The 15,715-nt window shown below is 34.6% G+C and overlaps 1 protein-coding gene across 36 annotated transcripts in view; it reads left to right on the top strand.

The window, feature by feature from the left end:
* The window catches only part of BNC2 (basonuclin 2), a 396,217-nt gene that overhangs the window by 239,395 nt on the left and 141,107 nt on the right, over window positions 1-15,715 (top strand). For all 36 annotated transcript variants that reach the window (XR_004956256.1, XM_036238863.1, XM_036238861.1 and 33 more), the window contains one exon: window positions 8,972-9,074. Coding sequence is in view for 31 of the 36 variants with exons in the window: in XM_036238863.1 (XP_036094756.1) it covers window positions 8,972-9,074 (103 nt within the window). In the remaining 5 variants the exon portion in view is untranslated. The remainder of the gene's footprint in view (window positions 1-8,971; window positions 9,075-15,715) is intronic.

Here is a 15,715-nt window from a genome sequence, read left to right as displayed (position 1 = left end):
TTTTTTATGGTGAGCTAACCCCTTATTTTCAATTAGATGATAGCTGTGTTCATGGAAAGAATATTTCCTTTCTAGTTATGTTATCACAGCTGCCTAAATAGTCTGTAAAATTTGTAAGCATACAGGCAATAAATGGAATATCTTAATTGTTAACTGTTAGGTAAGAAAATAAAATTTTTCTGCCCAAATTGAAATGCCTTTTTATTTTCTGTTTTTCTAATATTACTAATAGCCTAACAAAATAGCTTATATTACCATAGGCCTAATTTAATTGCAGGGAGGAAAACATAACACACGTAATCTGAAGCCTACATATGCTTTGATGCCATAGAAGCCTGGGTATTTTCCTTATATAATTGGCTATATCCCGCTGTTGATTTTTACTCTGAACTCCTAAATTATTTAAATGGGGTCTTCCTCATGTCAATTGATAGTAGGTTGTGGTCGTAAGATAATGACTATAGATGTTCATTGGATCCATGTCTGTGAAAATTTATGTGCCTATATTTATGTCCCTTTCTCCTTGTTTGTATTTATGTATTCACACATAGTAATAGAAACATTCACACTCTTATATAAACATCTACTCAGAAGTTTATGGTTTTCCCTCTTTGCTTCCTCCCCCTAAACCAAGTTTATTTCTTGACTTTTGCTGAAGTAATTTTTTCATCACACAAAGTTGAGTATTTTTGCTCGTATATATGACAGTATTCACTATTATCAATTTGAAACAAATTCTCTTAGTCTTAAATATATTAATAAGCTGTACATTATAACTGAGAGGTCCCTTCCTCCCCCATATTTTTTGAAGATATCCTAGCTTTTCATGATAGAAGAGTAACAGCAAATTTAAAAATTGTCAGTCTTTAAATGGATAGATTAGGTTTTCACATTTTCAAAGTAGAAAAGATTTTCAAATTTAAGCAGCAGAGAAATTCTTTTGTTTGCCTTCTGTTTATTCACTCACTTATTTCAATATTGAAGACCTACTGGGTTAAAGATGGATATTATGCCACTTTGTCTTCTGGGGAAATAGTACTTGATGAATTAAACGATTTATCACCACTAAAAAAAAACCAAGCGATGCAGCGAGTTTTGCTCTTCCCACTTTTAAACAGCTTTATTAAAATACAGTTCATATGCCATATATTCTACCCATTTAAAGTGTACAATTCAATAGCTTTTAGCATAGTCACAGTTATGTGCAACCATCATCACGGTCATTTTTGCAACAGTTTCATCACCTCAAAAAGGAACACTTTAGCTATCTACTCCCCACCCCTATCCCCACCCCAACCCCTACCCCCACCACTATCTCCTCACAGAAGCCCAAAGTAATCAAAACTACTTTCTATCTTACTGATTTCTATGTTCCAAACATTTCATATGAGTGGAATCATTACTCTATGGTCTTTTGTGACTGGCTTCTTTTAGTGTATTGTTTTCAAGGGTCATCTATATTGTAGTTTGTATCAATAGTTCATGTCTTTTTGTGGCCAAATAATATTCTATTATATGGATGTGCCATATTTTGTTTATCCATTAGCCAGTTAATGGGAGGAATCATGCCTTTTAAAGCAAACTCAAAATAAGGTTTTTAAATCTCTTGATTTTTAACAGTAAATACTTTCAAAGGCCACCTTTGTGCAGTGAATGTCTTTCAGTTGTTTTGATGTGTTTATTGTAAAGATGATGTAGTGAGTTTGGACTGACCATTTGTTTTAAAATCTTCTACTTAGTGACAAGATCTAATTCTTGAAAAAACATCAAGAAATTTCACAGCACATAGATACAACAAAATGATCATTTTGATCAGGTTGCTTTTTATTTATATAACATTAAAAACAGACCGATTTTAAGGAACCTTCTATTGAAGAGTTGTTCTTTGATTTCTCATTTATTTTACCACCAAATAAGATAAATACTTTTACTATAATTTCCCACTATGTGAATTTTTGAATGGGTTTTGTTAAGCCATTTGGCCAGCCACATAGTCACAGAAATAACTTCATTGCCTCTCATTTCCTGTTGTTATTATTTTATGAATTGTGGCATTTACATTGCAGTCTAACACTCTGTGAGCCTTTTACTTTCACAGTATACTTTATAATCACTGATGATCACTTCTTGTGAACATTGCCCATTCAAACTTAGATTTATGTGTTCTGTAGAAATACAGACAACATACCTTACTACAAACTGTAATTAGTCTCATGGTCAGAGTTAGATAAGACTTTTTAGGTTATAAAAGTTATAAAACTTATTTGGATATTTAGAACCATGAATCTTTTGATTAATACTTTATGTCTACCTAACTCACAGTTTCTTGTATTGTTTTGATACCTGATTACAAAATATTGTAGAATGTACTTTTACTTTCATTGTGGATGAGATTTATAATCAAGTAAAAGTAAATTTCTCGTGCAGTCATATAGTTTATGTTGGTTATAAGTAAGCTCAGAAGCTGTCCACCATGTAAAAAAAAATATCTTTACTCGGTCTACACTGTGACTTGACCAAATTAAGGACACTGAATTCTTCTAAAAAGGCAATATGATATAGATGTTCCAAGTCTTAGCCAGTATTCATAGTACTTCTTTTGGAAGTTGTTTCTTTTCCAGTAGTTTTACGTACCAGCCATGTGAAAATGGAAGGGAAAAAACTATCCTGAAAATTATACAGGGTGCTGTTTTCTGACTTAATCACCACTACTATCATGTGAGTTCTTTAGAACATTAGTAACAGTATTTGAAAGTACTGTCTTAGATCCTCATACACAAGGTATATAAATGTCTGCGGAAGTCCTGTTAATTTTTCTGCATCTTTTTGGTCATGTACAAGATCAGATCACTCTCTTCGTTCATAATGTTTGGTGGCTGTTTTTTTGGTAATTACTGCAGTATAATCTGTGACAATCCTGGAAAAGTTAGTTTGCATAGTATTTTTTTACATATTGTTAGATAGAAGTCTTTGAAGGACAGTTTTCCCACCCAATAAAAAGATTCATATGTTCAGAAGTGAATAATATATGCAGTGATGAATTAGTAAAAGTTCATTATGACATAGACTACTTTGATATCCTCATGGACAGTTGGCCAGTTCTACGTATTTATGATACTATTTGCAACTTCCAAAGTAGAAAATTCAATTTATTAAGAAATTTATTCTTGTTAAAAGTAAAAACAGTAAACCTTGTCACTGATATTTATTCATCATAGCCAATTAATTTATACACCTAGATTGTGCCACCTAAGTTTACAGTAGAAACTGATAGTACAGAATGGATGCTGTATTAATGATTAGCCTTTTCTGTAATTTAGTCTTAAATGTAGTTCATGTATTTAACTGTTAAACATTTTAAATGTTTGAAGTAGGATTTCATAATCTAAGTTGTAAATCTTCGTATCATCCCTAGAAATAAACAAGGAGAAAGTGGATTTTTAGTTATATATGGGAGATTTGGTCAGGGTTAGTGAACACTTGACGGAAGCTCCCCGCAAATAGTTTTTTGGTGGTGTTTTGTTTTGTGGAAAGACAAAACCCAGAACTGAAATTAGTTTTATTTTTAGTGAATTTTTTTGTATGTGGGTGGTGGGGGTGGTTTTCTTTCTCTGGTTACTCCTTCAGAGTATGTGTTTTATATTTCTATTTGTCCCATGGCCTTATTTTTTGCCTTTTGTTATTTTGTCTCAGGTAAATTGTGTAAATGTTCCCAAACAAGGAACAGCTAATAGGAGATTAATTAATTAGCATTGTATATAGTTCTTCTGTGAGATACATTAACTATAAGCTGAAGCATCATTCTGTACTTTCCTGAGAAATACCATTTGGTAAGAAGATAGATGTTCAGTTCACATATCTGTGGAGTTCAAACCAGCTATGAGTATAATAAAGCTGAAAAGACTTCAACTGTAGTGATAACAGAATCTGTTATTTGAGTAGGGCTTTGGAACTCATCCAAATACTTTCAAATGTACTTTTATTTAATATTCAAATATAAAAGTGTTACAGATCAAAACTGGATCAAATATTTTTATGCTAGATTGGCCTACTTCAGTACTTGAGATATACTTTTGAATGTTTTTTATAATATACTGGTTTTAATTGTATGTTTTCTTCCTTTTTCTATGAGTAATAGAAATAAACTGATTAGTAATTGGGAAATTTACCCTATTATTTAAGAGCTATGTAACACCCATATAAATATATCTGAACCGCAGTATTAAAATTAATAATCCCTGTCGTACCCACTGTTGAGGGTTATAGTATGAATAATATGGCCTCATCTATGTCAAAGTGTTCATTTATTAATTAAGACTAAATATGTGTTAAACATTTTACAAGGTGTTAGAAAAACTTAATACATTGCGAGGAATCATAAGGAAAAGTAATTCAAATATTATTTGTGGAAAGTTTCTTGAGGTCATACATGGTTTATCGAGCTTTTACTATTGCTAGGCACAGTGCCACATACTTTATATTTATTATTTCATTTAAATATTTTGACACTCTTGTGATGTTGTTATCCTCATTTTACAGATGAGGATGGGCTCAGAGAATTATGTGTTTCTTTAAGTGCCCTGAGCACCCAACACATGTTGCCCTGCCCTCATGGAGTTTAAACTTTAGATGAGGATCAGGCCTCAAATAATCACACAAATGTATAAATATAATATTGTATTTGTCTGTAATAGATTATAAATACATACAGATACATTATTAACGTAATGTTCACAACTGTGATAAATGCTATGACAGAAAGATTCCTTGTGAAAACAGGAGACCGATGAGGAACTTGCCATGATTGGGAGGTGAGGGCAACTGCCCTGGGGAATTGGAAGTAAAGTTTGAGTTGCAGTCTGAAAAATGGGCAGGAGTTAAAAGTACACAGTGGGGGTTTGATGGTAGTCAGGTATAGGAGCTGTGCCTAACTGTGAATCGGATTTTAAATCAAGATTTTCAGTCAGAGAGAGAGCTCACACAGACCTGGGTCTGATTCCTGTGACTTCACTAGTCGAGCGACTTCAGGCAAGGTACTTAATTATCTCTACCTCAGCTTCCATATTTGTGAAATAAAAGTAATAATAGTACCAATCTCGCGATATTTTCTTAAGATTAAGACAGTTGATGTTTGTAAAGTTTTTAGCACAAGATCTAGGAAATGGCAAATATCTGGTAAATCTAACTATTATGGATAACGGCTACTGTAAGAAGTAAATAAATAAATCCTACCTTTTGGTAGAAGCAAAGACAGAGGAATAAAAAAGGAGAGATGGTGTTTCTTAAACGTGGTTAAGGGCTTCCTTCTGTTCTTAGGGTCTCTCCTCTAAACCCCACTGCCCACAAACTCTGTGAAATCCTTGAGCCCAGGGACTCTGCCATCCATTTCCTGCCACTTAACCCAGTTCTTGGCTCCAAAGGGATGGTTTTTGCATAGTGATGATATTTGAAGCTGTAGGAGGGGATGAAATTGCCAAATTAAAGAATGTAGAACCTGGCCATGGGAAACACCTGTATTTATTTACAGAGGCAAGAGAGTGAGAAGTTACTGCCAGAAAAACTAGGATAGTTGGTCTTTATGCAGGAGAGTTAGTGCCGCTAGCTGCATTGAGGTCTAGGGAGGACAAGGAGACCAGGAAAAGGGACGAGATGTGATCAGAACATTCCTCTTGGAGAAAGCAGTTTCAGGAACATGTGGGAATTCAGATTGCAAAATTAAAATGTAGGTGGCAGTGAGGAAGTGGAAGCAGTTCCGTGGTGGGTGCATGGATTTTTCTTTTAAGAAATTCATGGTAAAGGTAAGCAGAAGGAAAAATTACTTTTAATAAGTTGCAGGCTGAAGAAAATTTATTAATATTGTTGTTTGTAGGGGTTGGGGGATGCTGGTCACTTAAGAATGGAGGAAAGAATTACAGGACATTCTTGATGAATTGGGATCCTGGAGGCACAGAGGGGTCGATAGTCTGAGTTAGCCTGACGTGCATAAGGTCTCAGCATATACAAGTGGGAACAATCTGACTAAATGGTCTGCATTTTTATTATCGTCCCCTTTCTGCCACCCCCCCTTTTTAAATTATCTCTATAGTTCAGAGTGCCCAGAAGTGAGTGGGTAGCACTCATGTTAGTTGAATGAAGGGAGAAATGAATATACTCATAAAAATGAAAGTTCATCCACTTTTACTCTTCTCAACTGTCTCCTTGTAAAGCATGTACATTTTTGAGGCTTAACTGGCTTTGATAGTTTTATGATAATTTATTTTTTTAAAGTGCGGGTGTGAGTTGGCAAGTGATCACATTGGTTCTATTTTGTTGTGAATAAATAGTATGTCAAAGTTTTATGCCGTTTCAAAAATGTTATTTAGAATAAAACTTCCTTTGAAGCCACAATAGTCTCTAACTCAAAATATTTATTTAGACCATATTGTTTAAATATATATAATTCCCTTAAGGAACAATTGTAGTCTATATAAATCTGGATTTAAAACAAATAGACCTTCTGGAATTCATAGAAATACAAAATGGATATTCCAGTACTCATGTGTTTATATACAAAAGGAATTGAGGTGTTCCAATGTTTGTATGTTTAGGTACAAAAAGAGTAGGATTTATATATATACATGAAAGATGATGATCTGAAAAGTTTAATTCCCAAATGTGCCAGATGTATGAAGTTATTTAGGAAGAGAAAATATTTGAATCCTAAACTAGTTCAGAGTAAGTCAATCAATGATTCAACCAGTGAAGAAATATATATATAAATAAAGCAAATCCACAGTCTCTTAATTTGTTCTGGTCCTGAATATAGCTATAATTAAAACTGACAAAGTGTGCTTTTAAATGTCATGTAAAATTAGGCTATTTTTGTAAAATAATTAAATATTATCAAATTAATAATTTAAAATATGTATATCTTTTGGGCTGCAGTTAACATATAGCCTTTGAGAGATCGTCTGTTTTTATTGGTCATCTCTTAATTTGGGTAAAGTAGAGGATTTTTTTTTTTTTAAAGAATTTATGAAATCTTATTATCACACTTCAGATTATATAAATATTTTAATGTCAATTTGGTTGCCATATCTGAATTTATAGTTGTATTGTTTGTAAAGTGCCTTTTTTTTTTTTTTGCAACACTATACTCTGAATAATTTTATTTTGACCATAGTACAATCAAGTTATGAGTTCATTAACTAATGAACGTGTCCTTTAAAGAAGCTATTTCTAACCTGAGAAGTTCTAATAAGCTCTAATAAACTTCTGAAGTTGAAATAAGAAATTTGGGAGAAGCATCTCCTTACAGCCTACAAATACTTACGTCATTCTTGGTTAGTCATCATTTCCTTTGGTGTCCTCATTTCTTGTTACTAAGCCCTTTAATCACTAATACATACATCAGAGCTTTACAACCTAGCTAAAATGTAATTGGCCTGTTAACACTGGAAAGAGACCTCAAAATATCAGGCAGATTATACAACTGTGTATTTCTCTGGTGGTAATAGAGGAGCAAATTAGGGATGGAGATTAAATAAGAAAAGAGTCTACAGTAAGTACTCTGACATCAGAAACCAAATAGAGACCTGTAGATTTAATATTCATTAACAAAAGAGGAATATTTTAAACTCGTCTAATCCAAAGCATGGGGAACAGTAAAAGATTGTTCAGTCATATTCTCTGTAAATGGAATTTGGCCCAACCATATTAATGATATGTCAAATGCTGTCTGTCACAAATGAGACGGTTTATATAAAAATCCAAATGATTCCAGGAATATGAGCATCTGGAGGTGTGTAAGTGAGCATAGCTTTGAGATGCAGAATTGCAGTTTCAGGTAGCCCCATGCCTCTGCCCCTGTACCCCTTTCACTCAAATCAGTAATCATTGATTGCATATACAGCTATAGAGATCTTTTCCTGGCAGTTCAGGTAGTTACAGTAGATTGTTAATCTGTGAATGATCGGACTAAATCCCTTCTGTCTTCAGAATTTCCATGCAAATGAGAACTAAATGTATGAGATAAATTTATTAACTGTAGTCCAGGAGCACAGGTCAGCTATAGCACAATTCTTAAGCATAGGTTTTTATCCATAAAAAAGTTGCACTTCATTTATGCTAATTTTCCATGGATTCACATTATAATATAAACTGGTGAGATGATTTTTTAAAGTACTTATAAAGAAATGAAAGATTTTTGAGCATTTTTTTCAGTTTTCTAAGATACAGTTGGATTGTTCCAAATAGAAAATGTTCACATAAATGGCATTTCCTATTCTACATCTAATCTTAAAACAAGTTTAAACTTATTTTCTTATGTCACCATTAAAATAAAAGGAGAGTTGTTTTGTATTTTCAAAATAGGAATGAAAGTGGAATTAATATATCAAATGAGAAATAAAACAAGGAACTGGGAAATGATAAATAATATAGGAAGTATGCTAGATCTAGTTGGACTAATGAGACTGTCTTTCAGGATGTTTTTGAAAGATTAACAAAGTATTTAAGTGAAATTCAGCAGAAAAAATAATATTCTAATAATATTTGTATGTCGTGTTTTACTTTCATCAGCATTTCACTTGAACATTATCGTATTAGAATGTATATTTTTTTTGCATTAGTGCCAAATGGATAAACTTAAATGGGACTATATAGTAACAGCAATATTTTTTTCTCTTTTGGATCCCTGGTGTTACAAATCCAGCATCTTATAGAATAAGTAATCCTTTATTCTTACTCTACTCTGTCTTTGTTTCTAATTTAAGGGTTACATATGACTAACATGAAACATTCTATTAGTGAATGAGCCTTGTTTTCTTACATTTTTTTTGGTCAGAGATTTCGAAGGTTTTAAAAAACTTCCCAGGCCCCTACCAACAACAGAAAGACTTTAAATATGGAAATGTGTGCTATTTAGTAAACTTAAAATATAATGCCTTGGAAGAGATGCTGATCTTTTTTTTTTCCCTCCTTTATTTTTCAGGCCATCCGTTGCACACTGGTGAACTGCACATGTGAATGTTTTCAGCCGGGGAAGATTAACCTGAGGACTTGCGATCAGTGTAAACATGGCTGGGTGGCACATGGTGAGGAAAATCTGGACTTTTCTTCCTGTTCTTGTTATGTTCATGTGAATCTTCATATTTTTTTAGAGCAGTCACTGGCCTGGAGAAGAAAGGGGTCAGCTGTGCTCCAAGTGTTATTTAACATTCAGCCCGCAGATCTCAAATAGCATATCTCGGCTCCAAGACGTAGGGATTAGGTGAGCAGTTCTCAACGGAAGGGCAAAATATTTATAGGACAATTGGGCCATGGGGTTCTGAATGAACATAGCAGCCAGCAAGCACGAGGCCTGATAGGAACTCAAACATACCTCCGTTGGCCTGTCAGGGCCTGGACCTCAAAGGGAAGCTAGCAAATCCTTTTTTCTTGAGAAGAGCTTTTTAATAACTGTTCACCCTTGCCATATGTGTTAGGGACTGAGTTTATCCTTCCAGTTGTTAAGTTTTGTTGTATGGTCAAAGGTGGGTGAAAGAGTGAATGAGAACATTATTTGTAATCTGTAAACCCCTTTCAATGTGTGTTGGGATTGGAGGTGGCTAGTGTTGGTGTAGTATGAGCTTCGTATAGGTATGTGTTGGGGGTGAGGGTGACCCGGGAACAAGGCTGGAAGTGTTGATGCTTTTTGCCAGATGCACAAAGCGGTTGCATCAATGAGCCCTGACAGAGCATTTCTCTTGTTCTTACATATGGTTATCTTTTTTGAGTTTAGGCAAAAGGAAATTGTAAATAAGCAGAGATATTTTCTTTACTTCCTAGACTGTAGAATTTTAAAAAATAGGTAATGTTTATAAAAGAAATTTTGGCCTGAGATTTCTTTGACAGCCTGGGGTATTGGCTCTTAAGTGGACATATTCTTCATTCCCAAGCAGTGCCAAATATCCAGTGGGTTGTATTTTTATAAATGTCATGTTATTCTAGCAAGATCTGAGGTAGCAACACTGGGCCATGCCTTGAAATGCTTTTAATTTATCATGTACCTTGCTTGTTAGGGCATGTATGTTGGTGTTGTGGGGACATTCAGCCATGCTTCTGTGTGTGTGAGAGAGAAAAGGTAGGTGTAGTAATATAAGGGAAATAAACTGGAAGGAGCGTGCTTGGCAGACATAGCCACAGTCTTTTAGTGCCCCCAGGGATCGAACTTGCTCCTGCTTCGTTTACAGGGCCAGTATCTGTAACAACATTCAGTCCACTTTTGAACAACAGATGAGCTGCTTTACTATGCAGTCTATGTATAGTAGTACTACATTTGATGATTTCTTCCCTCTTCATATATTAGTTTGCTAGGGCTGCCATAACAGAATCCCGCAGACTGGGTGGCTTTAATATCAGAAATTCTGCAGACTAGAAGTCCAAAATCAGGGTGCTGTCAAGGTTAGTTTCATTCTAAAGACCCCCTTCCTGGCTTACAGATGGCTGCCCTCTCCCTGCGTCCTCAAATGGTCATTCCTCTGTGAGTGAGAGCCCCTGGTGTGCCTGTGCATTCAAATTTCCTCTTGTTAAGGACACCAGTCAGATTGAATTGGGGCTGACCCTACTGGTCTCGTTTTAATTACCTCTGTAAAGCCCTTTCTCCAAATATAGTCACATTCTAAAGTACCGGGAGGTAAGAATTCAATCTGTGATTTTTGGGGGGTAACACAGTTCAGCCTATATCACTTTCTAAATATATTTCTTAACCTGAAGAAGTATTGTCTTTGCTAGGTAGTAGGTACAGAGCTTATGCCTCATCAAGAATCATGGAAGCGGCGTGAGGTTAAATCTTGGCTCTGCAGCTTTGATAGCACATAGGTCAACATCTCTGCATCTTGGTTTTCTTATCATCTAGGATTAATAATAACTTACTTTGTAGGATTATTAGGAGAATTAAAATATATGAAGCTTTTAAATAATACATATTAAAAGTAACACACTGGACAGTGGATGAGCAGTGAAGGAGAGTCAACAAACAAAGGACTTTTGTTTATTCACTCTCATTTTTTCTAAAGCTATTTTGTGTTACCATCATCTGTCTACTGTGGTAGCCTTGTGAGTATAAAAGTTTACTGTCACTAGTTTGTTTTATCTCCAACTTCCACGTGCATATTACATTAGTAGTATACTGGGGCAGGGGAAGCAATATTTCTTCCTTCTCGAACAACATAAATTATTCCTTGCAAATAGTAGTTTCTAAAGCTTTCTGAAGGATGTGATTTTTCACCAAATTTAAATAAAGTGTTTCTGTTGTATCGGAATGTGCTTTTCCTACTGTGTCATTTGAAATTCTGTGATTCTGGGATGTTAATTTTTGGAGTTCCCAGATCTTCCCCCCACCCCCGCCCCGCCTCCGTTATCACCTTGACCTCTGTTTTCCTCCACAACAGGGACATATCTGTGTACAATTCAAAATTCGTACATGCAGATATACAAATTCCACTCTTTCCCTATTCATTAGGGCAAACATGACAGTAAGGAATTGGCTTCCAGCTTTTGAGTTGGCAGTGGGATGAGAGCATCCACTCTTTTTTGCCCTTAGCATTTCAACTAATTGCTTCATTCTCTCCCCCTGCACAGAAACCCTGAAATCATGTCTCCAATTATTTCTGCTCAGAGGTGAAACACAGCAGTCTTCCTGGCTGCTTTACACAATACAATGCCTATGTGTAGGACAAGGAGGAAGCGACTTACTTTTTCTAGTGAGTGATTTTTCTCTCAAAGTGGATGGAACAGCAACAGAACTACTGAGCTACATTCATTGTAGCACTGAACACATTCCACCTTCATTGCACTGTAAATTTTTTTATATTTGATATTAAAAAATAATGAAATAACAAAATCCAGTGTTCTCTACAAGAAAGAATTTTTAGAAATTTGTTGGCCTTTTTTGGATAAATGTCTTTCCGTATCTCCTTTGTTAACACCATCTTTAGTTTTTCATAAGTTGGATTTTATGGGTCATTATATAGTGTTTGTATATACGTATATAAGTATACATATATGACACATACACACACACACACACTCCATTACTGTACAGATTGCTTCTCAAACCCACTTGAATTGTTGACATTAGTGGCTTTACAAAAATCTTGAGGAAGATATTTTTAAAAATTAAAGGGAGTGAGTAATTCATCATAGTATAACACCTGGGTGTTGAAATTACTCACTGGGCCCCAGTGCTATTCACAAATTACTTCCTTGAAATCTTTAGCACCATTGACTTAAGGAAGGGAGGGGGGAACCAAAAAAAAAAAAAAAAAAAAAAAAAACAGTTCCTGGAATATAAATAGATATTTCCTACTGAATTAATAAAGGATTTCCTGCTGTTTTTCCCCATTAATGAAGTTCAGCTCTTTCGCTTTGATAATAGAAAGCAGGGCTTTATTGTATTTAACTTTATTTAAAATAAGTTTTTTGGTTTAGAATGTCCATATTATAGTGAATAATAACTTAGTTGGTATGCCAGAAATAGCCCAGAGTTTCTAATTTTGCAGTATTTCTGTTTAGAGTTCTTAGATAAAGGACTTCAGCATATTGCCACTTAATTGACTTAACAACTGTATTTTTTTCCCCTCTTTTGCATTGTCTTTTCTAAGCTCTTCTTTTATTCACCTACAATGAACAGTATGTTTTGGAAAAAAATTAAAAAAAAAAAAATTCTACAAGTTTTAATTCTAAGTGGTTCAAATATGCCAAAATAAGATATAAGGATAAGAACAGTAATGGCCTTCTTTTCTGGTGACATAAATATTTACGTTAATAGAAATTTAGTTTGTTGCATTTGACCCTTTCCAATAGGACTTAGTTGCCTTTGTGAAAAACTGGAGGCATGGTTAAGAACTTTAGTACTAAATCATTTTTATTTATTATTTGCAAATTAGTTTTAATGTCCACAGTCTAGATAAAGACTTCTTTCTAAACCATTAAATTAATATAAAATGTAGTAAAAAAATTTTAAAGTAAACTGTTTTCTAAAAGATTTTTAGGAAATATTCAGTGATAATCTAAGACAACCGGAAACATTTTTTTTTTTTTAATCATGATGGGGTGTATTTTATAAAAGAGGTGGGCAGATTTTAAAACGATAATTATTTTTTACTAGTTCAGTAATTTTTGTTACGATTACTTCAAGAAAAATTCCAGTTTCTTGGTATGTCTGGTTAGCATTTGACAAGTATATGAAGCTTTGTGAATAAAAAATATATTACAGTTTAATGAACCCCACAGCAGCATTCTCTGTGCAAATTATTTTCTTTGTAGAATACTTTGACTTTAAACCAATAGGATATGCCATTCCAACAAGCTGTGTGATGCTAGAATTCTCATTCACTTTTAAGCAGTCTGAATTAATGGTAGTTATTTCCTTTGACCGAGGTATGTGTGTGAAAATGCTTGCTGCACTGGAATTCTCAAGACCTTTCCTTTATTATGTTCTATACTCTTTACTATTTGCAGTTCATTCAAGGAAAAGATAGTACTTTATTACTTTAATTAGTTGGTCATCAACCCAGCTACTTCCCTTTCAGTTTCCAAACTATACAGAAATTTTTACTGTTAAATGAGCAGACTTGACATGTATCATCTGGATCATCAATGAATAGATGTTTATTAAACATACATCATATGTAAATTACTGTGCCAGGTTTCTTTCAGGTCTTCAGTTCTGTGCCACAGGAAATGGTGAACAGTATAAAGTTAATTTAGTGTCATATAGCAACCGGCTTTATGGTTTAATGTCCTGTAAGACTTAATATTCATATAATCCATTAATTTCAAATCTTTCTTTTTCATAATTCACTGGAAGTAATTTTTCACTTTTTTTCAGCATCACTGAATTTGTATTCTCAGCTCTGTATCTAATGTCTTATCTGAACAGTATCACACTATAAGTGACCATCACCCAAATTGAAAAGATCAGATATGGTGTACACCTAAAACTAATATAATGTTATATTTCAATTATAGCTCAGAAAAAAGGACGTGTAAAAGAAAATATAGGACAACCGATTAAAATTTGAATTTCAGGTAAACAATGAATATTTTTTTAGTGTAAACATGTACCATGCAAATTTAGCTGAGTGTCCTGCATTTTTATTTGCTAAATTTTATTTGCTAAACACCTAAAAGAAAATCTTTGTTAGGCCTAATTTGCATAAATCAAAGCCATTGATTCTGAGCATTCTGTTATCAAAAACCTTTTGATTATGTCAGTCCTATATTAAGAATCACAAGATCTCAGTATTAATGTTTACAAATTCTGCAGATTTATTGGTGGCATGGTACTTTATAAGGACTTCAGCAGGACAGTTCAAAACCAGTGGTTTTTCATTTTATCTCATGAAAGTCACATGTCCTTATTATTTGTTGCAGTCTGTGCCCTTCTTATGAATTGTCTAAACAGCTGTGAAAGCAGTTTATCCCCAACTGGTAACACTATAATATTTTCCTTGCCTTGAGTACAAAAGCTAGTATAACTAAAATAGTAGTAACCTTTCCTTCTCCATCTTTTTTTCTCCCCCCTCCCACACCAAATAGAAGTCTTCATCATAAGCAATAAAATATGATGTTTCTGTGACATCATACTCATTCTGAGTAACTTAGCAGTGGTTTCTGTGAGATAATTTGTAAGTTTGTCCAGATCAAAAGAGGAGAGTGAATAAAATTGAGTTTCTTCTGCCAAAGGAAGATAATGCTCCCAGACATTAACCCACAAGAAAGTGCTGGCCTCCCTCCGATTGCCCTGGGGATTGTCCCGAGAAGAGTGAATTTTCCTCTGGGAGAAAATTGTTGCAGGGGGTTATTTAGGATTTAGTGAAACGTGTAAGAAAGGTATTAACTTGAGTCCTCAGCACAAGGAAATAAATTCAGGCTTCCCAATGGCAAAGGGAAAACTTTATCCTTTGAGAAGAGAGAGGTGGTCATGCTTCTAGGGCTTTGCTTAGAAACAGGTGGATAGAAGCACCACAGTCCTCTTTCCCTGGTACACTGATTTGGGAAAGGTAGGAACCTAATGCTTTATAGTAGACTTAGTTCTTGTAGACTGTGATACTGAAATCTGGCTGTGTTCTCTTTTAATTAGGGAAAACAGCTTTTAGCCACCTTCCAGCTCAGGTGAGGCAGCTGGGTCCTGGTCTTGCCATGGATAAAGTCCTTGCACATTCCTCCATTTGTATTTATTTTAGAGAGCAAAAACAAGACCATTTCCTCCTTGGCACAGAGACATTCTTTGTTGACCAGAGGGCATCATACCCTCTTTTGCTTCTCTCCTTTACTCCCTGATCACCACTGATTAGCTTTAGAGGGAAGGAAGGACATCCCCACAAATGCAGAGTTTCGGTACTTGATTGAATAGCATTAACTGTATTCTATTGTGTCCCTGAGCTGCTTATTTTGATTTGTTTCTCTGCCTGCCCACCTTTCAGGTGGTACTTTGAAATCCCTAAAAAAAATTTTTTTTAAATCACAGCATAAGAAGGGCCTCCCCTTCAAAGTCATAGGTTCTCTCTGCCTTTTAGCTCTCCAGATTTTTTCCCCCTAGCTCTGTTTATTCAGCTGAAACACGAGGTGCATCTGGTAAATTCTGGTCTCTAAAGTGCACAGTGACATCCACTGCTAAGCAGTTTCTATGGAGGATCTTGAGGTTGAAATACGTAAAGCCGGAGCCCCAGGGTATAAAAAGCTTCAGGGA

This window comes from Rousettus aegyptiacus, unplaced genomic scaffold, assembly GCF_014176215.1.
Source record: "Rousettus aegyptiacus isolate mRouAeg1 unplaced genomic scaffold, mRouAeg1.p scaffold_m13_p_3, whole genome shotgun sequence".
Lineage (NCBI taxonomy): Eukaryota > Metazoa > Chordata > Mammalia > Chiroptera > Pteropodidae > Rousettus > Rousettus aegyptiacus.
This window is presented reverse-complemented; position numbering and strand designations above follow the sequence as displayed.